Here is a 22,822-nt window from a genome sequence, read left to right as displayed (position 1 = left end):
AAATACTTTCATAATAATTACTACCTATTGATATTTTTCGTTATTTATGCGTAGAAATACCCCGTACGAGTTACATATTGCTATTCGCAAATACTTGGATATGCGTTGAAAGCAAAGCAGTAGTATAGCATTAATCGAGCTATTTTAAGTTGTACTTAATTTTAATCTAAATGCGAGACTTGATAATCCGCATTATAATAGGATTCTTCCTTGGTTACTAACTGTATTTAACGTAACGATTCAACGTTTAAATGACGTTTCAGCAATTATAGTAGAGCAGCCAGCAAAATTTTATAAGAAATGTGTATTTGTTCACCCTGTGTTACGGCCATAAGTCAAAATTAGAAGAAAAATAAGTTTGGCGTTATTTGACAAATATATTGTCGACTGCGCGTGGCAGAAACTCAAGTTTTTCCTCGAACTGTGAAGTATTCGGAATTTTCGATGTTCGAGATGATAAGGTGCTTTTATATTCATGTAACCTATTTTTATTCATAGAATATATCGTCGGTTGCGCGAGGCAGATGCTCCATTTTTTCCTCGAACTGTGAGGTATTCGGAATTTTGGATATTCGAGTTGAACGGGTGCTTTTCTATTCAAATATCCTTTTTTTACTTAGTATCTTGGGTAACTGTGCTACGCAATGTAGCACTATGAAGAAAGTGCATTATCGTGGGGTTGGTGAGAATACCTGGCTTCTACCGGATTTGTTTGACACTCGTTGTCCTGTGAGGAAGTGTGATACCTCCCCTCTCGACCACCCTTCATTTGCATTGACGTGATCTGTTCGAGAGGAAGTGGCAAAAAATAGTCCGCTGACGCTGTTCTCTTCTATACGGAATAATTTGAAGTCGATTCTTGGGTCTAAGCGAATGTGGGCTCTACCTCAATTTCTTCCGGCACGCTGATGTAATCTAAATACTCGAGCATAAAGCGCGCGTTACACATGTTTACTGCAAAATTTTAGAAGCCACTTGAAATGCGTAAAATGTAAGAATTACTCGGTAGGAACTTCATAAGAAATATCATCGCTTCTTATGAACGAATGTTTGAAGTGATTGTTTTGAATGGAAACTTAATAAATGGGTCTTCATACTCGACAAATCGTTATACAAGAGGTAATAGTCCCCTTATGACTTCCCTATCATATTCAGTATTCCATCGTGTCATGGTGTCACGTGCGGAAAATAATTTCAATAAAATACGAAATACTTGATATTCCGGATTTAAAAAAACATTGTTCCTAGGTTACTGAATGCATTTAACGTAATGATTCAACGTTTGCGTGATATTTTAACATTTTTTAGTATAGCAACCGACAAAATTAATTAGAAATGCGTATTTGTTCAGAGTGTTATATACGAAATCGAATAGAAATAGGCGTCATTTGTGGAATATATTGTCGATAGCGTGAAGCAGAAACTCAGTTTGTTTCTTGACTTTCGAAAATTGCGAATACTTCACAGTTCATTTTTGCGCGCAATTCCAAAGTATTCGTGATTATCTCGGAAGTGTTGCTTCGCGTGGGCAATAGTGTTTGGCTGCCTATAGTAAAATTACGAGATATTGACGGTTCCTCGCTATCGCTACGGAGCGAACAAGAATTGACCCCCTTACTAATCGTGAACCACTTTAAATACATTAATTTTCCTGCTCATGCGAGCACCGTGTTTCTTTATGCCCTGCCATAAAGATTAAAGTTCGTTCCCCCCGTCTTCGGGTGATGGGGTTAATATTTTTTTTGTTCCTCCGTATATATCACGTAGCAAGCCTCCTTGAATGGGATACTTGACGAGTCGAATTCATTTCGCTCACTCTTACTCTGCTGACTTCCCGGCTCTGCAATCAGTATTTCCATAATGGCGCCCTACACTTCGGTTTCTATTTTGGTGACTAGGTAATGTGTAGGGACTTCATTTTAAGGGGGTCTAAGAATATGGCGGTTAAGCATTATATCTACGGCCGTTTCGCACGCATTTTATTCGGCGGCGCCACTAGGCAACGATATCTCGTTCAGTGTGACTTTCGCCAAAACCGTGGTGGAAGTGGTCTTTTTTAGCTTACAATCGTCTCGCATATGTTAAATGTGTGGCTTAGATGATTTATTGTCTCAGCTACGTATTACCGCTGTGCATTTCCTCGTGAAAAGTGGAGCGATAAAATATATTTAATGAAAATTGAAGGGGGTCGTTCAGAGATACTGAAGATCAAATTTTAAATAAGGTCTATTGGTTTTATAAGTAATATAAACAGGCCACGTTAACTTGCACTTTAATCTATATTTTACAGTTTTCAAAAATATTAATTTACACTTCGTATTTATATTGGACAAATAGCTATTGACGTTTATCGGGTGATGGACACAATCAAATTTCACAAAAAGATATCCGTGTGTCGGTGTCCTATAACTTTACTGTTAATTGTTTTAAAATTGGTATATCGCATTATTAAAAAGTAAATTCTCAAATATGCAAGGAATCGGATTGTGTTTGGTATAGTATGTTACTCTATTTTGTTGACTAAATCGGAATGACCCATAGGAAGGTTACTCTAATAATACCGATGTTTGGAAGCATTGAACATTTTCAGGATTAATTAAATATCTCTTTTACGTAAGAAGGTGGTGTAATGTGCGGAAATGTTAAAGAGATTATAAAATGAAATCACGGTGGATTCGGTAAAGATGCAATAACCTAATGTGATGGTTTAATAATGAAGTGGGGACAACTTATAGTAAGGTTAACTTATTTCTAATTATGGTACATCATGATACGTAGTATTTTAATTTATAGGAATGCTAATATATTCGCATGATGGAGTTTGTCTGCATGCCGCGGCCTTGCCATCGCTCATTATTCAGTTTATTAACCAAACCAATCATGCAGACTACGATCAACGTTCCCACTCAACCTTGAAAAACTTAAAACCGTGAATAAGCCGTTAATTTCGTATACCGAGAAAAAACCTGGAAAAAGCTGTGAATTTCGTCCTAAAGTATTGAATAAAATAAAATAACTTTGTTTTATTCCGCACTTTGTTTTAAATAACACGACATCTAGTGTTATCACCTGATCTCTCATTTTGATTTTACGATCGTAGAACTACGATTGACAGATTAAAGAAAAATGGACATTTCGATCATATTTCAAGGTCAGTCAAGCGCAGACATATCCACGGATTTATCTGGACACCTCTTTTCAAACGCAATTATTGGTCCTTGTTCCATGATGGCATAAAGACCTTAAGCCTGTACCAAAGCCGGAAGACTGGTAACCAAAGTATTCTTTAACACTAGCGAAAATTCAGACAATTCATAACTTTTCTGGCATCCTGGTCCCTGTATTTCCCCCACTCACAACCTTTAGCCGGAGCTGAATTTTGCGAAAGATATGTGACGTCAGGAGAGATAGCACTTTCATTGCTGCGTCTGCATTCACGGTATCTATCGCATTTGTTAAATTTTTAGTTAATGTACGGCCGATGATTGTTACGTGATCAATATTTCTGCCTAAAATGGTTTACCTACAAACCGTTAATTTGAAGACATTTAGACCGTGAAAACTTGGAAAAAAAACCGTGAATTTTATCATTTAGATTGTGTGGGAACCATTTACGATACTATTCTTTAAATATTCATTCCACCCATTTGCAGAGAGGGCCTAGTTACTTAAATACACCACTGGATGATGATTACGGTGATCACTGAAATCACCGAATTCTCGCGAATGACGATAACGCTCAGTTCAATATCGTGAATTCAATTGACTCGGCTTTAACTTTGTGGAAATCCATGTTGAAATGAAAATGTACAACCTTGGTAATTTCCTGTGAAAAATTACCAAGGTTGTACATTTTCATTTCAATATCGTGTTTTTTTCTTTGCGAAATTTTAATATAGACTTTATGGAATTGTTAAATATAATCAGTTTGCATTTATAATTAAATGCAATCGGTTTGTTGTCTACCGTTACGGACGTGAAAATGTTTTTATTGAACCGAAGTCATTGTCCCTATTCGCGACCATTCGGTGCTCTTGGCTGATCACCCACGGTTTCCAGATTGTTCCACGCGCGCCTTTTCCTTTCGCTTTTCTTGGCAATTCCCTTCTTCCGCTGGTATCGCCTCACGTGCCGTCAGTTTTGTTGCGTGGCGATTGGGCGTTTAGGGGGCGGGGCAACCTTTTTGTGTTCCCTTTTGCACATGTGTTATCCCGTCTGCGTTTGCCTACAGTGACTCTCTCCCTATTCCACTTGCACCCAGTTCCGTTTTCTCTCTGTTACTATCATACTGAACATTACCCGTACGTTCGTAATAGTAAATCGTAGTGTTTACACATGTTCGGTTAGTATTTCTGCTACGTACAACCCATGCAACACTAAAAGATTCGCACGAAAGTGTTTTTTTTTTTTGTAAATTGGCTTGTTATGATGAACTTGGTTTACCGGTACAACTATAACACGATTGCGGTGCGCCAAATAATGGGATTCTTATGACATGATGTTCAAAACGCTGCCACTTCACGATGATGAAGCGATAAGTGAAAATTTAAATTTATAAAAGCATTTAATTGATAGAAAGGACCAGGGAAGAATCGTTTTTCTACTGAATTCCATTAATAAAATAATCATAAGGTTACTAACGCCATAATGAAACTTGCTGCTTTCCATTATCCACAGAACGTTCAACCGTCGCGTGCCTGAGGGCAGCACCGGTCGTTCACCTATTTTATTTTTTGGCGATTGTGGAAGGTTAAAAATAAAAGTACGAGTAATTTTCCGCTTTTCGATCTGTCGCCTATTGCCATAGCTATTCGCGACGAAAAATCGACGGCCGTCACCCTTTCGCAGAGAATTAGGTGACGTCACGAACGTATCTGTCAAGCGCTAATCGTCAGCCCCGCGGGGTTCATTGTTGTCTACATAATCTAGCGATTTGATCGTTGGATTATTCTTCCTCATAGAATAACCTTCTAAAATCGCTGGCACAGCAATGGTTTTTCCCGGTTTCGCTAGTGGTAGGACCCGCCCGCCTTTGTGACGGTGCGATATTTCACGTCCCATCCATTCCTTCCCTATCCCGTCCCAGGAGGCGTCGTCGGGCTCCTATCGCGGCGGCGCCTCCTTCCTTTTTCCTTCCTGTCCTCCCCCTTCTGTGGTGCGGAGGTGATAAGCTTATAGCTTCTGACTTCGGCCCAGGAGAGTAACCCCGCGATCCCGCCCTAGGGTTTCGAATCCATTGTTGTCTACATACTTTTGAACGATTTTTTCCCTTGATGAATGGTTATCCCAGAACGAGTACGTGAGCCAAATCTCTAATGACGTCATCAACTCTTCCAGGTTGGCGGCAACTTTCCCGTGTTCTTATTTACGCCTGCGAGCGAATGGCCGAATGAGGAATTTTTTTCGTCGTTACTTATATTTCCAAAATTATTCCAATGAATTGCAATTTCGGGTATGAGTGAACGATACCATCGTTATGAATCCTGCTGTGAATTAATGTATGATTTCTAAGATCGTACTGACGATAATAATAGGATTGAGATAGGGGCGGTAGGCTGGACAGCTATCGCCGAGGGCCCCGAGCTTAGGGAGGAGCCCCCAACGGTAGCGTCAATCACGAATCGAATATAATTAACGTGTGTCGGATCGGTGTAATTAATATGGACTCAGAACAGAGAACCTGATACTATTTTATGAGGGTCAATGGAATTATTTTATATTTTAGATGTCAGTGCAGTTTCAAGTAACTATTAAATAAGAGAACCACAATACAATATTAAGTTTTATAAGTTGTGAAATTCTATGTTGACACTATTTTTTTCGAATATCTTGTATGATGTTGGACACAATATGGTGGAAGTTCTTAATATTAGTAAAATTAGACATTGCAATATTTCCACTGACTGTGAGTTTTATTATGACACTACGCGTTTCGTCTTTACAAACACTTGATAATGTTGTTTGTGCCGACGAAACGCGAAGTGTCATAATAAAACTCAGTGGAAATATTGCAATGTCCAATTTTACTAATTTTTTTAAAATTACTATTTTTATTAAGTATCACCTTGTTTTTATGAGCCAGAATAGCGTCAAAACCCATATCCGTATCAATCGTTTCATTTAGCGTCAAAATCCTATAGTAATTTCCTAAAATTTTCCTTGGGAGGACCCACAGGACACGCGGTAAGGAGGACCCCATCATGAGCCCCAGCTGAGGGCCCCCAGTAACTCTTGACCGCCCCATGGCACGAGGTATTATGTTGAGCGGTGATTTGGCGAAAAGGGGGCGGGGCCACCCTTTGTGTTTTCTTCAGCGTGTGTTTTCTCCCGTCTGTGTTTGCCCACAGTGTATCTTCCACCTACGCTCCTGTTTTACAAACCCCACCCCCGTTCCGCCCAACTCCCGACTTCTCCTTCTCCCGTGACCAAGTCCGCCCGTGCTACCGAAATAGCGGCAGCTATAGTCACCATCCCCCGGGCGCGCGCGCTCGTTCTCCCGCCACTATTACTCCCTACACCCTCACCCCCCACCACCACTTGCCTCGTCCTCCGCCATTCTTGCGATCCGATCCCGCTCTATTTGTGCCGACGACTGTGCTTCGGTGGGCTGGGTGATCGAGGGGGTGGGGGACGTTTGGCTCCCCCGTGCTATTGGCGGGAAGTGAAATGGGTGTGAAGGCTGCGTGGGCCAATTCAGTTTTCTCTTGCGTGTGGGGATGCTCGGTATTCTCGTGGTAGTACGCTCCAACGTTAATACTATACGGTCTAATGACGATTCATGTAAAATAGAAATAAAAATTGGCAATTTCCACACGGTAATTTATATCTCCACCACCAATCATGGTTTCGACCTATCTATATGCAAAAAGTTTTTAAAAATTTTAGTATTGATGTATTCCATCATTAAATTGTTCCTGTCCCCCAACTGTTATATTAGGTAGATAGTTTACCTTATTGTTTGCCTTGCTTAATTTGATCCTTTTTTTTCATCTTTCATCAATTTTGCACTATCTCTAGCGTAATTTTCCCCCTACTCCTCACACCACCCTACGAAGTCTACCATTCTTTGTTATTTATTTGTAAATACTGTTGAGTATTATTTTGTTCGTTGCTGGTTACGTGTTGCTTAATATTACTAAATTATTCTTCTGTTATTCTCTGTCCTCGGTAATTGGCCTCGTGCTGTTTTTAGACTGAATTAAATAAATAAATATTCAACGTCGGGAAGAAAACATAATTAGAAATGAGATGTGAGTGCAATATTGCACCTCAGCACAATACCTACGTCAGGATTGATTTTTTAAAAGGTATTTACAGTAGTCAACTTGATTTGTTTCAACACTTCTTCGAACCTTTGAACACTGAACTGTTGACGGCGCACCTTGACTAAATATTCACAATCTAAGGGGTAAATCCTAAATAAATATATTAATTTACGAACAAAAGATATCTAAAACTTATGTAAAATCCGGGACACTAAATAATTTGCGTAATTTAGGCGACGCCGGTGTAGTGATTTTTTGTTTTGCGATTGTAGTACCAGAAATTCCCAGCCAACTTGGCAGTTTGAGGCAGTTTTTCGCAAATATCTTTCTTATTTCATTTGAACTTATATTTTCCCGTACATATCTAAATTCGTCACAAGATTTTACTTTTAATTTAATTGCCTTCACTAATGAATGATCAATTTGTATTAAAAGACGAAAAAAAATTCCTCGTCGAGGCAACGTGTTTGCAGCCATTTTATACTTATTTGGTGGAATATGTATCACTTACTTCCAAGACGTATTCCTTAGTTCAAAACTAAGATAGACGCGTCGTATTTATACTCTTAATTTGTTTAGTTATCCAGGCCATGTGCAAGTTCCTGGGTGCATATCCATTTACAATAACCCCTGCCACTGCTTATTTACGTGGCATACATCAGTATGTAATGTGCAGTCTAGGCTTTTCGGTGGATGGGGGCTCAATGCGTTGTAGGCTCTCGTTATTCATATGTGCAGATGTCGAGGACCGTTTTCCTCCGAGAGGTTTCCTTTTATATGATTCCGAAAGGCACACACAATCTTTCGCCCCCATCTGGCGGTACTCGTTGCCGGTAGTAAATCCATGAGTAAGGTTTATCCAAACCCGATCCGCTACACTTTAATGGAAAACATGTAGTGTGCTGAACTGGTTATATCTTGCGCAAAAACATGTTGAGTTCGTAGGCTTTTTATTTGTCGAAAGATATTTATATATTCAGCTGAAATACCTGCGTTCTCAATACTTGAGATTTCAGGGAATACAAATTGGAGGCAATTTTTACTTCTGTTCAACCAAGCCAATTTATGGAGCGATTTTTATATATATTACTTGGTTCGTTTACTTTTTATGAGACTGAAGGCCAAAAATAAGATAAAAATAATTTTTCTATAAATAAAAATATTTTCCGTTAAGTTTTCGCCGCGTCTGTGAATAGATTGATATTTGGTGCTGATTCGAGAAAATAACTTCATTTCGTTTGAGAGTTTATGCGAGGATACCTTTCACCAGTCCGGATAGAGGATGTGGAAACCCACCATAAGGAATAGTGTGGGGATGCAAATAATCTTAATGATAATAAAAATCTTAAGAAATTAATCTCGTAATAACGAGCTCTGACGAACACAAACGACCATTACGCTCGGAAGGGCTAATTTTTCGAGGAAGAGAGACAGTACTTGGATTGTGCTTCATTTAAAATCGCCCTATTTAATTCGCGTATGCATCTATAGTACATCACATACACTATAGTACGTCTGTAATATTTAGTGACATAACACATAGTGCATGTCAGTAGAAGTGAATTTCAAGACCCTGGTGCTAGTTGGCGATGTTTCAATCCATGCCAAATAGTTCTGTAGGTGGCTTGCCGGGTAACAAGTATGAGTAGATGTTTGCTATAGAATTTTTAGACTTCTTTGCCTAACTGGCTCGTGGGCTGTCGATTCAACATTTGATCTAGATGATGCAACCTATAAAGTCACTTCATATATGTTGTTACGTTATATGTTCCTGCCGTGGCCCATGATATTTTGTATCGGACCAAAGTTCGAAGGAAAATACGCCAACGGTGAGATATTAATGGGCGTGGTATCTTTATGAGTTTAACTCATCGGCAGAAATTCGAAGGATATTGGTACGAGTTCCTAAACCATCGGATGATTTTTTTACGGAATTATCCCCCTTTTTCCTGACTAAATAGTTTGTGCTTTAATAGACCCAGCAAGAAAATCGACCGTATAAATGGGTGTTGCACTATGGTAATATTTGAAATTGTGTAACGTTAAGCAGATAAATGGAAAGGAAAATGGAAACTACTCACTTACTAAAAGCCAGTTAAGTGCCTTGCAGTACACGGACGCCTTAATTTTCATATCACGCATTGAACCATTTTCCGCTATCCCTTTACGTATTTATGGGGATTAGTTCCTAATGATTTGGTTTCCTCAGATAGCGTTTTGTCTCCCTCGTGATTGTGAGTACCTTACGGTATCACGTCGTGCCAACCTTCGGAAATAAAATATTAGCCGCACGAAATCGTAGTCTCGTGACCGTGAGGTCGTGGAGACAATCGACGCGATCGTAATCTACGTATATCTTGGGCCAAATATGATATTTTGATGACCTTGAAATTTTGGTAACAATGCGGTGAATCGATTTTCATGAGTTTGTTTCCCTAGGATTCTAATAATTTTCCTGACTATTGATTTTTATGATGATCGCAAGAAAACGGGTATTATGGGTGTTATACGAGTCAACTCGTAGAATGAACAGCTGTTGCCTTGTGAGAATGGCTTTGCCACATATTTTCGCTTGCTAATGCATAAAAAAGCGAACAGCATTGGTCAGGAAAAAATTATAAACGTTATCAGTTGATATCTACGGCAACATTTTTCATTTTGGTCGTGGCTATCGGCATTTCCTTCTATCATAACTCAACTTGTGGAATTCCTCGGATAACGTTGTTTTACAGTGGTTAATTCGTCATTTCCCGTCATGTCCCGAAGCTCGATAATTTCAACTTTTGTCGTTTTGAGGTTTTATTTTTGTGTGGCTCGCACCTTTCTGCGTTGAGACACTTGTTTCAGTGTCAACCTGCGCTTGTCCTCGACCCCTAACCTAAATTCATCCTCTGAATGGGCGAGAGCCGCGCTCCACTTATTATTGTTAGCGTAATACAGTAGGCCATCTTCGCCCCCTCATCCTTCGGCGACTGCCCTGGTCGCGGAGGGATGCTGTAACGTCGCAACTGGGTTGCTCTTAATTTTTACGCACGCGTCAGGGATGAGATGGATGGACTATCCGATAGGGGGCGAGGTTGAAATGATTTGGTTGCAGGCCTTGAGGCAGTACAGGCGGATACAAGGATATGGTATCTAGGGCTATGAGCAATAGCGTAGCCAGGATTTTGAAAGCGGGGGTTTTACCGGGGCTCTTCCGGGGTGTATGGAAAACACCCCAGGGCAAGGGGGTCCGGCAAAATTTTGGGATTTTTGATGCCGAAAACGTAATTTTTGGACTCAAAAACAATAGTTTTTAATATTATTCTTTTTTGGCGCCTCTTTTAAAAGTTCGAGGGGGTTGTTACCCAGAACCCCCCCCCGGTGGCTACTCTGCTGGCTGTAACAAAAAAAACACAAATACTCTGCTACAAAAAAGTATTTGAGGGAGCACCTGCGACTAATCATGAAAAAATGTAGGTCAAAATCGATTTTTCAAGCAATCGATGTCGATAGAAATGAAAAGCTCGACCATTCAAGAAAAATCGAAATTTTAACCAAAAGATCGATGAATCGAAAAAAATCGACGGTTCCTTTTTGAAAAAATTACATTTCGTGCAAAAACATGTTTATTATTCATTCGAAAAACACTCCGAGTACACATTTGAGTAGTAGAGAAAAAAAAACAAAAAAATCTACTCACTCAGAATAGATCATTGAATTATCAGTAGCTGAAATTTACGTGCACTTGTATTCAAATTTGGGATCATCGCTTGGAACAATTTGGCTCCACTAAAAGTTTTCCGGAAGATCATTTATTTAAGATGTTTTCTTGACGATCGAGGGCGTGCCTTTCCAATTTTACCGGCCTCAGAAAAAATTTCTTCTCGAGTTTGGATCGAACCTCGAAGATCATGGCTCGATTTTCTCGATGTTAGACCAATAAAATCCGATTTTCGAATTTAATCGAAATTGATTGTACCTGTAACTATAGGCGTGATTTCGCGTGCGTTACTGAAGTGCTATCAAGAAAATAAAACTATTTGTTTGTAAGACGTGCACATTATACTTTCGTCTTTTTTGTTTATTCCATTGTCCTCGATTATTTGGTTGTAGTGTTTTTACACTTCTTTTTATTATTTTTGATTTTTTTTATTCCCGGTAAATTATCTTTAGAAACTATTTTCTCAAAAATGTGCCCGCTGCAGTTAAATTTTTTGTTAGCTAACCTTATGCCTTGCCCCATTGTGAACTATGTGAAAGAATCGCTTTGCCTTCGACTCTTATGAATGGCTCTTTGCTATCGCTTTGCTATTTGCTGACTTTTCTATTGCTTTGTTTTCTATCAATTTCCTGCATTTTCTCTTTTTACGGATTATCTAGATCGGGTTCGATTGGTGGCTAGCGAAACCAATAATCACCGCAGTGCCCCTGGTTAGGTCAGCAGTTGGTTAACCAGTGACCCCGTTATCTGTTCTTGAGCGTAATTTAAAATTTGTCGGCGTCTGAAATAAGATTGGATATTTCAAAATTCATAGAAAAATGCCGAAAACGCTCAAATTTATGATTTCTCTGCCATAGGTAGATTCATCCTAAATTTTGTGGCTGTCTGGTAAACGATTTATAAAAAGTTTACCTTATACATACGGACTAAGCCGAAGCATTAAAATGTGCGTTAGATTTAAAAATCCTGAGATTGTGGAAAGAGAAGAGTGATGAAATTGACGTCTGCTTAATTCAAGGGTATGTGCCTGAGTCAGCAGTATAGCGTTTTTCGTGTGAAAGCCGTTCTTGAGGGGCAATGCTGAGTCAGATGGCTGGAAAAGAAATTCATCTTTTACTCCAGATGGTTTCTATTCAAGTCGTGGCGCAAGAAAAGATCTATGTAATATGTTTGAAGAGTTCTTCTTTCGTAGTCACTGACTGATAAGAAAACTTATGTATGAAAAATATTAAATTTATGATATAGTAAATATAATTATGACAAAAAATTGTTATGAATTAATAAGAACCGCGATTTTTTATCTATCGAACCTCAGCTTTGCGATACCTATAAAAAATTTTGGTTGAGGTAGGAAGGGTATTGACTTGAACTACCAAACCACCTTGCTACCCTGTTATTATGGTCCATCAGTATCTGCATAGTATCCTGGGAGCCATCTGCTTGGTAGGTATTAATTATTATCAAAATAATGATATTTTTGGATAACCGTGAATAATATAAGAAAAATAACTAGTACACATCTATGCAGGTGGTGTGAGTTCCAAACAGACATGCTTCCCAACATGCAACGCAAGATAGTAACTCCCAGAAACACTCGCTTCTTTAATGATGAACAATGGGATCTCTTGTTGTCATCATCACGCAGTCAAATTTGGGCTCTTCTCCGCCTATGCTAATCGAATTTATCATTCCATAAATACGATGCCATCCCGGATATCTGTCGGTATTGTCCATCGATTGGATGGTCATGTGTTTTTCGGGAGGAAATGTTTGTCTTGGGTATGTCGATCGAAAGAAGTTCAAATGCCACATCCACAGTCTGCTATTCACGTGGTAGCTTCTATCCAGGCTGAGGCGAAATGCTACATTTGCAAATTTTATGCATCGCGGTGAAAAAATAAGCTTGGTCGCCACAGTTTCGGGTTTCCGTCATTGTTGGAAATGCGTCTGCATTCTTAAAAGTTCTTTGACTTGGAGATCTCTTTTAATTTAATTTTATAGCACCAGAGAGGATGGGAATTTTGATCCAACAATTTCAACAACATACGTACTGGCTCATCAAGTCACTCATCTAGAAGTCTTTCCTTTGTTTTACCTTCATCTAGTGTTTTAATGTGTCAACTTTTGTATAAGTGCATTGTTTGATAAATTTCCTGAAACAAAAGCTTAGATAGATTAAGCTTAGCGTAGATCAAGCTAATTTTTTCAATGTCAAAAAAAGAAAAGGTAAGAAATGTACATTATGATTAAATTTTCTACACAGTGTAATAAAAGAAAAATAGTTAAATTCAAATGGAAAAAGAGTAAATGTTAGAAAATTACAAAACAATACGTCTGCTATTAATGCTTATATGAAAAATGCCTTGATCCTTGTTCTCAGTATTAATCTTGTAATTAATGATAACTAGAAACAACACGCCACTCACACAACACGAACAAATTGACTCCAAAATGTTTGCATTGTTACCTGCACGAATTTTACAAAAGAGGATCGTCGAGTCTTCTTCTAAGTGTGTTGACACTGATCGCAGTGTCATAAATTTTCAGGTTGAGCAGGAGTGTCGTGTGCTCTTAACCTACCACTTAATTGTATAAAAAAAAGCCTCGTATTATTATTCAAAATTGCTATAGTATATGAAAGTGTAATTTTTTTAAATAATGATTAATTTGGCCTAGGATCGAAAAATGGAAGAATACGGGTCTCTTCATTTTTCGAGGTATATCAAGTTTTTTCCCGTTTATTTAATAATTATAATTAATGGCTTCGCTCGCTGCGACGATTCATTTACCTTTTATACGACTCATATATTTACTTTTTTTCCCTTGGCCTAATCTTACGTGGATTTGCTACGGGACTTCCTAAGCGTTGCACATTTTGACGTTGCATGAATGTGGACGTATATATAATATTTACTAGGACGTATACATATATTTCCTTCATTTCTCTGTTATGATTTTTTTTATTGGTTCTTAATGTCATTCGTGGCTAATTTTCTTCACTTTTTTCCTCAGGGTGGCAACAATGCAGGGCACACGGTAGTTGTTGGCGGCGATGAATTCGACTTCCACCTCTTACCATCCGGCATCCTTAATCCTTCCTGTAAATCTGTTATTGGTGAGTATACTCCTAATTTCTTTTAGTGGGCTCGTTCGCCAATTTTATGTTATTTTCGACTCCGATAAATTTCAAGAAATGGATAGACCCTGTATTCTTCCTTTTTACGATCCTCGGCGTAGGAACATATCGACCTGTGTGTGACAATAATAATTGGATTAAAAGAGATGAAAAATTCGCTTTTTCCAAAAACTGCTGAAAAATATGTACCAACCGGAAATTGGATTATTAGAAATGAGTGCCGAAGAGCCTGGTAGATTAGTGAGGATTGGTACCTACGCCGTATTATCCGAGTGATGAAAAGCTTTTTTTACTATTTAGTGTATTTTATTCTTGTTTTGGGAAATTTTATTTCTTCTTTTTAGTAAGAATATAAAAGTGAATTTCAAATTAATTTTTTCATCGCTTTTATAATATTATTTTCATAATTTTATAAAAGCGAGCCGTGTAAAGCTACCAAAAACTTCCTCATTTAATGTGCGCAATAGCAAAGCCTATTGGAGCGAAATCCCATCCGCGCTTGCGTCGTTATCCTCTTCCGGCTGGCGGTGATCATGATACGAAATGCATCGCAAGGTCTCGTCCTATTGCATTGTCACGAGAAAGTATTTATTTTTCCGTCAAACGAGCGTGCTGTTTGCACATTATAAATCGATTCCGTAAACTAACGAGAAAATTTTTACTTGATGAGCGTAACCAATTGTGGAGATTTTTCCGTTCCTTTGCTTAGAAAGCCACGCGCTTGTTTTGATTTAATTTTTTTGACCACCCTAGATTTTTATATCTATTCTAGATTACAATGTGTGGTTCTGCACACACCTAATCTGAATTTCTGTCGAAAATTAAATTAGTTTTACTCTAGTGAATGAAAAAATGATTGTTCTGCAAATGGGTCGATATCAGTGTTGGTGTTGGGAATGAATTTTCCATTAAGTTGCTCGCAGAGACCACCAGCAGGTTTCTTATACTTGGTAGTTTTAAACTTGATCACGTAATTAGGTCTCATCCTTAGTATCATAACTGCCGCCTAACATAATAGAATACCGTCACTTATTAAGAATCTATCCAATATAGCCGCTTAGGTCCACGTTAAGAGGATGAATCACTTCCGATTTTCCAATGTTTTTTTGCTGATTTCTCGTATAAAACTACTCTAAGAACGAAGCAAAATACCTAAGTTAGGAATTCGTAATTGAAAAGAAACTGCACACCAAGCAGTTGAAAAAAACAAATTTATATTATATTTAGTGAATCAATGTTTTAATGGTCTATTTTCTTACGCCTATTATCTCGAAATCTTCTAAGTACTTGGATTAAACCTTATATATATTTGCCTGTTTCTCGATTTTTTATACATTTTTACCTCATTATTTTCTTAAATATATTTTTTTAAATGGAGATGCAGACAAATATTGACTAATGTCTACTCTATGTCGTGACAATTTGGAGGTGATTATGTACGTTTTTCTCGTGAAATAGGTCGCGAAAAAATTAAGACCGTTCGAAAAGGAATGATGCGTCTTCTTAACACCGTGTTTAGACTTGCTTGCCATTCTCCACGGCCATGGAATGGTACCAGTCGTACCCATCTCCATTTACGACGTACGTGAGTTCCTACCCTTAATCACTGCTAGTGTATTGCATTCTTTATTCAGTTATGATCTCCCGTTGCTTGCTCGAGTGAGGCCGGCCATTTGATATTCCGTTCACGTTACACGCTCTTCAACATTCGCGATGGGACGTTAGGTAGTTGTCTGACAAGGGGATGGGCGGAAGATTTCATCTATCTTGATGACGCCTTATAATGCCTCATAATTATCCGTGTATGCATGTACATACCTGATTTTCCTGTCTTTCATGTGCGTTTACAGAATAATTTGCGAACCACATCGAGGGTGGTAGGCTGGGGGCCACTAGCAGCATGTAATGTTCCCCGCATACACTACATGGTCTTTAGAAGTATGAAAAAATAATAGTGATGATAACACGTAATAATTTATGCAGGTGGTGTGACCTCCCACCAAGCGTGTAAGGCTCCGTGCAACCAGGAAGACTAGCTAAAGTACTTTTACAAGAAAGCTAAAACTAATGTAAAGATTAGAATCTGCCAAAGGGTTTACTGGGAAATAAAGTTTAAACAGTACCCAATAACAATAAGATGAAGAGTAAAAGTAAAATAAAAATAGAGTGAAAATGCGGTGCAAATTAAAAAAAACTCTCACGTGCGAACAAAAGTATAGCGAGCAACAAAAGTATAAAATATCATAGCGAGTGCCGCAATTAATGTGACGAATCAAGAAACCGTTGCTTTCACTGAGAGTTCGAGGAAAGAATGACATCTTAAATCTCTCTTCCCTATAATCTATTCTCATCATCATTGTCTTCTCATCATTCCTCCTACCATAGTACGAAGGGCCTTTCATATTTTCTTAGACCAATTCCAAAGTATTTTTAAGTAAATTCTTTTCTAAAAAATTTTCTCTACTCTTCTGTAAAGATTCTAAGCCTCACTCGTTATCTGAAAAGTTATTGAGCGATGAGTATTTAATATACAGTTCTGATTTCATAAACACCGTTCTGTTAACACCGCCGATATTTTTACGGGGACAATTTTGAATGAAACAAAAATTTTGACGGGTACGGCTCGCAGAATAATTAATTTTATGGGTGTTTTTTTTAAATGTGGAATCAATTTTCTCGCTAGAAAAGAGCTGGTATTCAGAATGCGATTCTGGAACACTATTTTTCCATTTATAATTGTGTGTGATGCATAAAACTTATCTAGTTCACTATAATACATTTTTTGTTAAAGTTGATGTTTTGTCATCGTTGTGTTATGAATCTTGTGCTTGTAGAAATTCCTTCTTTTTCTCTCTCATTTCCTGGAAGTATATCTAAACACGTCAATGCAGCATTTTTTCCTTACGCATTCCACTCGCGTTTTTACGAGCTACGGTCAGCGAATCTGCTGTGGATGGTTAGACGTGTGGGCACGTTGGTGAATGTTGTCTCAACGTATTTAATACTGTACACTGTTACTACGGTACATTACCTGACAGGTGCACATAATCTTTTCTATTAATGTGATATTGTCGATATCTATGTGTATATGTGTTCCCTCCTGGTAGTTATGAAAATACAACAATTTGATTTTGGTGAACTAATGACGTTGACTCGAACTGGAGGTTCGTTAAAAATTAAATTTGCTAAGTAACGTGAAATTTAAAAAAATGAATGATGATTATAGGTGTTTGTAACTATGGAAATTGCATGTTCCCAAGGAATTAGTTTATAGTATTCTGAGTTAGACGACCTTATTGGTTGCACTTACTTTAGTGTTCTATTATCAACATTTTTGTCTGTTTTTTCATTCCATTCTGTCATTTCGTGAGACTCTTTATGTGTGTTATTAGAGGACATGATAGTCAGGAGTCTTTTTCTCACCGATCTTTATAGCCACGGTTTGAATTCTCATTGTTTTTGAATGAATAAATAATTTATTGATGCCCTAGGAAACCCGTAAGAGCAAAAACACTTGAATACAGATAAAATTATGCTCAAAATACAATAAGTATGAAATAATCAAAACATAAAAACGAGTAATTGAATACTGAGATTGCAACGAAAATCAAATTAATCAGCGCAAAGATTCTTATTATTCAAAAACAACAGTGCCACAGTTATAAATATTCGAACTATTTCCTCTTTAAAAATTCCGGGGTGGGGGAGCATTTTATTCGGGAGGGTAATGTATTCCGGACATTGGATGCTATAATCAGGAAGGAGTTTAGGAGTGGGATGTTACGGGCTTGGTGTATGTGGCGTAGTTTTCTTCTTCCCGGGTTCTTCTGACGGAAACGGTAGTTCTGAGGGTGAATAGATAGTAGATGTAGTACATTATGTCCAAGTATATTTAGGTTATTAATAAGAGGATATCTTAAGGTTGCTCAGCTTTATTGACTGCTGTGGCTTGCTAATAATCTCAGTCATCTTGGTGACATTCATTTGATAGACGTATTTGTATATATGCTACAGTAGTGAGGTATAATGTCATATTAGTATGAGAGAGGATCGTTTTCGCCATCACTACGTCTGTATAGCACAAACCACGAATATTACAAAAAGAGGATCCTCAAGTCGGCATCTAAATTTGTTGTCATCCACAGCGCATTTTAAGGGGTTTACTACAGTCACCACTCGCGTCGCTGAGAGACAAAGTGATCCGAGTTTCACGAGGAAATAAGGTGTATTTAGGATTATCAATCGACATTTATATATATGATGATGTGATCTAGCAAATCCATTGCTTTTCTATTCTATTCATCGCAATTACAAACACTACTGCAAAATATTGGAAACAAGTGGATCGCATTGCACTCATCACCGCGCCGCGGACGTTTTTGAAAACCGATGAATATGCGACCGAAGTGGCTGCAGAAGTATGCCTTCTATGGGATGAAATTGGGCCTCCTCTTTGCATGGCTCCCCTTGGCGTGAACTTGAGCGCTCAACGTTGAAAACGATTTTTCTGTAATTGTCTTATTTTGCGGGACGAAGTTTAGTGAGGAGTGGAAGAAAGCTGTCGGAAAGGGGCTGCGATGTTGAAAGGAGTTAAGTTTCGTGGGAAATCCTGGCAGGAAGTCATTTGGACCAATGGAGGCAGTGCGAGGAAGGACTACCCAGGCATCCGAAATCGGGCGGCCTTCGTATCGTATCGGCGGTGGAGTTTTTGAGGTAATGATGGGGCGAACGGAATCTGTGAATGGGCTGGCGTGGAAATGTGATTGGGATCCAGGCAGTTGACCAACGGTTGAATTCGTAATGAATAGCTAATTACCTGCTGTTAGTAATTCAATAGTGTTCTTGGTAATAATGGATATTAAATTAGCTGTATGTGGATAATACTACCTTAATGTAGATGTAGATGAATACTCGGCGGGACACCTCTGAGATGTTTGGCAAGGGGTCGCTAAAGTCAATGTTAGCCTATTGTTTACGCAACAGCGGAAAAAGTAATAACATTACGAAGGCGGGCACTCTTAAGGTGTTTGGCAGGTGGTCGCTAAAGTCAATGTTAGCCTATTGTCAAGAAGTAAATAACATTCGTGGGGAGTATTTACAGCAGTAGAAAGTAAAAAAAATTAAACTATACATGGTTCAATGTTTATGTTTCATGGATTTTTCAAGTATTTCGTGACTTACACGTAAAGGTGTAACCTGGGTCGGGTTGCGAAACCTGTATCGTGCCCATCGAAGATCACAAGCGAACCTTACATTATATATTTATTTTATTTTCCTTGCCCTGGTATATGTATACTTTGGAGTATTTTCTTAGCTTCCTTATCCGCAAGAGTCATTGACCGCCGATAAGTATCGCCAGCCGTTTGGGTTACTTCGTTTCCCTTCTTGTGTACCATTTCGGAATCTCTTTTCGGTTATTGAGGTTGGGATGCGATGGCTTATTGGTGGAGGGACGTTGAAGAGCATGGGGTTCGTTTGGGGTGTCGTTTTCCCTTCCTCTCCAGCTGGGCCTTTCCCGTATCTCCCATTTCTTTTTAAACCCTCCCCCACTTTGCGAAATAGCCTCCCTTTCTGCCTGTGCCCAACCCTAAAGAGTGGTCAAGAGACGGCAACTTCCTGTTTGCTTTTTCGGACCCCTTTTCGTCAGAGTGGTCATAAATTTAGAACCCTGGGAGCCTCGTGTTGCTGTCCAGATCGTAATACATATGGGGAATGGAGTGCTGTTGATCGCCTGTCATGACGTATTAATGTTGTTTTCTTCGTTGCATCAGGGTTGCCAACTTGTCTTTTAGGCCGCCGACGAATTTCATTGCCATTTTACGAAAACGGTGATATCTTCGCGACTGAACGGTTCCAGACAAGGCGATTAAACGATTCGTGGTGAGTCGTCGGAGTGAAAAATCCGAGCTCAATTAATTCCGATCGCGTTAATGGTCAGAATCAACTGTTTCCAAAAAAAACGGGCGAGAATAACGGGACCGGTCAGACCGGAATTCGCAATTTATAAATTAATTCGATCGGTTAAAGGGAAGGATAAACAACGGCGATCAAAATTCTTCCATTAATTAATTCAACTAAGCCATTTTATCGTAACTTTGAAATTATTATTATTAAAATATTGTACCGAGTTAGGCAGGTTTGCATGGGTATTCTCACCTCTCTCTATGGACTTCCCTCTTCAATTCAAAACAAGGCCTGCTCCCTTTCATTCTATATAAAATTCCTATTCTCTTCCATCCTCTCCCTCGTTTACCTAGCATTGTACCCTCTACCACTGTTTTCTCTGCTACGTACTCGCTCCAGCCATTCCTTCTCTCCTCCGTACCTCATCAAGAAGCTGCCTCTCATCATCCACCATATCCAGCACTTCGTCGTTCCTCCTCCTTTTCGCCCACTCCATTCAGAAATGCAAATGTTGCCGAACACTTTTTATCATATACCATCATATACTAACATCCACTCAAACCAGTATTCCAGCTCTCTCTGTCTTTAAGGTCCCAACCACTCTGCCTCGATCCTTTACAATAAAGTTCCCGAAGAAATAAAAAATAACAACTCACTCTCCGTATTTAAAAAGAAACTAAAACTTCTCCCTGCTGAAAAATGCTACTACAGTGTTAATGAATATCTGGAGGATGCATTGTAAGGTAATTTCCTAGATGGCAACTAGAATTGCCTATTTTTTCCATGCTTCTGTTAGTATTTATTAACCGTCTGGACTCTGTTTTAATGTTGTACATATCATAGTTAAATGATTATCTTGGGAATTCCCAAGAATCTTATCATGGTAATCTCAATATTCATGTATGTATGTAATTGTTTGTAAATTTTATACTTGACTTTAGCCTTGCAGGTGTGTGTACTGCCAATGGTGAAATAAATTTATTTCGTCAATTAAAAAAAATCAGTTGTTTACGTCATTGAGTTCGTTCAGAGAGACCCAATCTTTAGCAGAAGCAATAGTTCACTACGAGTGTGTTAATAACTGCAAAACACGTGAGACAAACTCGCGAGGCCACGGAATAGCGGAGAAGCAATGAACAGCTCTACTGAGTCCGCTGACGTCATCAATGTATCTGCGGAACGCCATCTAATTATGTATCCCATTTTTCTCCGCGAATAGCTCGTCAAGTTTGTGACGGGAAGCAGCCAAATTCGGCGAAAAACAAGAGTCCGCCATTTTGTTTCATATTGTTCACAAATACAACTAAGTCGTGAAAGTTGATGAGAGTTAAAAATAATTAATAACATTATGAATTTTTTGTTTCACAACGTCACTGTAAAAGGAGTAGCATTAGTTTTAATATGCTGGGTTGCGAAGGAATTTCGATTTGGGCAATTTTTGCGAAATTTGTTCAACTTTTAGGCCATGTTCTTTGTTGTAAAAAGTTACATAAGAAAATCGTTGTGCATCAAAACATGTGTTAGTGTATTGACAACGACTGTGCCAAGTTTCAACTTCCATACCTACTAAAAAATATTTTTGGCAAAAATGTTTTTTGTAAAAAATTCTGTTTTTTGACATCCTCTCTTGAATAGATTAAAATAAGATATTTGACGCGAAAAAAGTTGACAAACAGCAAAGCGATTTTATAAAAAAGCGTTATAAAATTTTTGTGGCCCAATCCGATCAGTGTCAAACAACTCCCCTCCCCTATCCGATACAGCTGATAACGCAGTTAGAGCAGCACTTACGGTGCGCCACCCAAGAGAAGGGGAAAAAAACGGATAGCCCCTCCTGCATCTCCGTTCTAATTGCAAACAACCTTGAGGGTGGTCCAGAGAGAGAGAGATCCTCTCTTCCACTCTCCTCACATGCCTCCCCCACCATCACTTCCACAATTGACGTCATCCTTTCCCCTGCCCTCTTGGCTCCGATATCTTCGACCGAAACAATAATCTCAACGGGAGGAGTGGCTCCCCACCACAACAGCCTGGAAAGGATTGCGGACTCCTAAGGGCCATCCCGCCATTTCTTTCAGTTCCCCTTCGTTAGAATTGATGAGCTACCATTTAGAATTATAAAAAATATATTTTTTACAATGAGAACGAGGAATTAGGGTTGCGCCTAACTTATATTTCCGTCGTTGTCCAAGGGAAAGGTATTTTTGTAACTTTTTTTTCCCTCCGGGGTTCAGCGGATATATGTATAAAGCTGAATCGCGTGACCATTTTTTTCGTCCTTCATAGTGCTTTTCGGGACCGGAAAAGTGATCGCTTGGGGATTTACACGGTCATTATTTCCGTCACACTTTCCATTACTCCTTCCTCATTACTCCTTATTGCATGTGTAATATTTGTATTTACTTTGTACCTGATTGATTATGTTGTATTTTACAAATAACACGACTTTAGCTTTCACTCAGTAGTTTTTCGCCGGTTTTTCACGGCCCCTTTTTGTGTGGGCGTTTTCCTGCAGTGGGTTTTTTCGCTGAAGGACACTACACCCTTATCTTCATGTTTTTTCCCACAGAATTTTCACACACAGTTGTTCATATTTTTGATATTTCACTAATATCGTATAACCTTTGCATTGTAAACGTATTATTTTTTAATATGTTTGCATTGACGCTGTGGAGGGGTTAGGTGGAAGAGGGGACTTCTTAGTCTTAACCTCGCCCGAATAAAGACATTTTATTATTATTATTATTACTTCTCACATCTAGTCATTCATTTTTTTCAAGTTTCGTTCCCACGATTGTCAAACGTTCCGCTGCA

General features: G+C 38.7%; 1 protein-coding gene across 1 annotated transcript in view; it reads left to right on the top strand.

Annotated features, from left to right (window-relative positions):
* LOC124168343 (adenylosuccinate synthetase) overlaps positions 1-22,822 on the top strand; it is a 108,732-nt gene that overhangs the window by 44,981 nt on the left and 40,929 nt on the right. Inside the window, exon 2 of the mRNA XM_046546530.1 lies at positions 13,981-14,083. Within this exon, the coding sequence (XP_046402486.1) occupies positions 13,981-14,083 (103 nt within the window). The remainder of the gene's footprint in view (positions 1-13,980; positions 14,084-22,822) is intronic.

Source organism: Ischnura elegans, chromosome 11, assembly GCF_921293095.1.
Source record: "Ischnura elegans chromosome 11, ioIscEleg1.1, whole genome shotgun sequence".
Taxonomy (NCBI): domain Eukaryota; kingdom Metazoa; phylum Arthropoda; class Insecta; order Odonata; family Coenagrionidae; genus Ischnura; species Ischnura elegans.
Note: the sequence above shows the minus strand (reverse complement) of the source record. Positions and strands in the feature narration are given on the sequence as shown.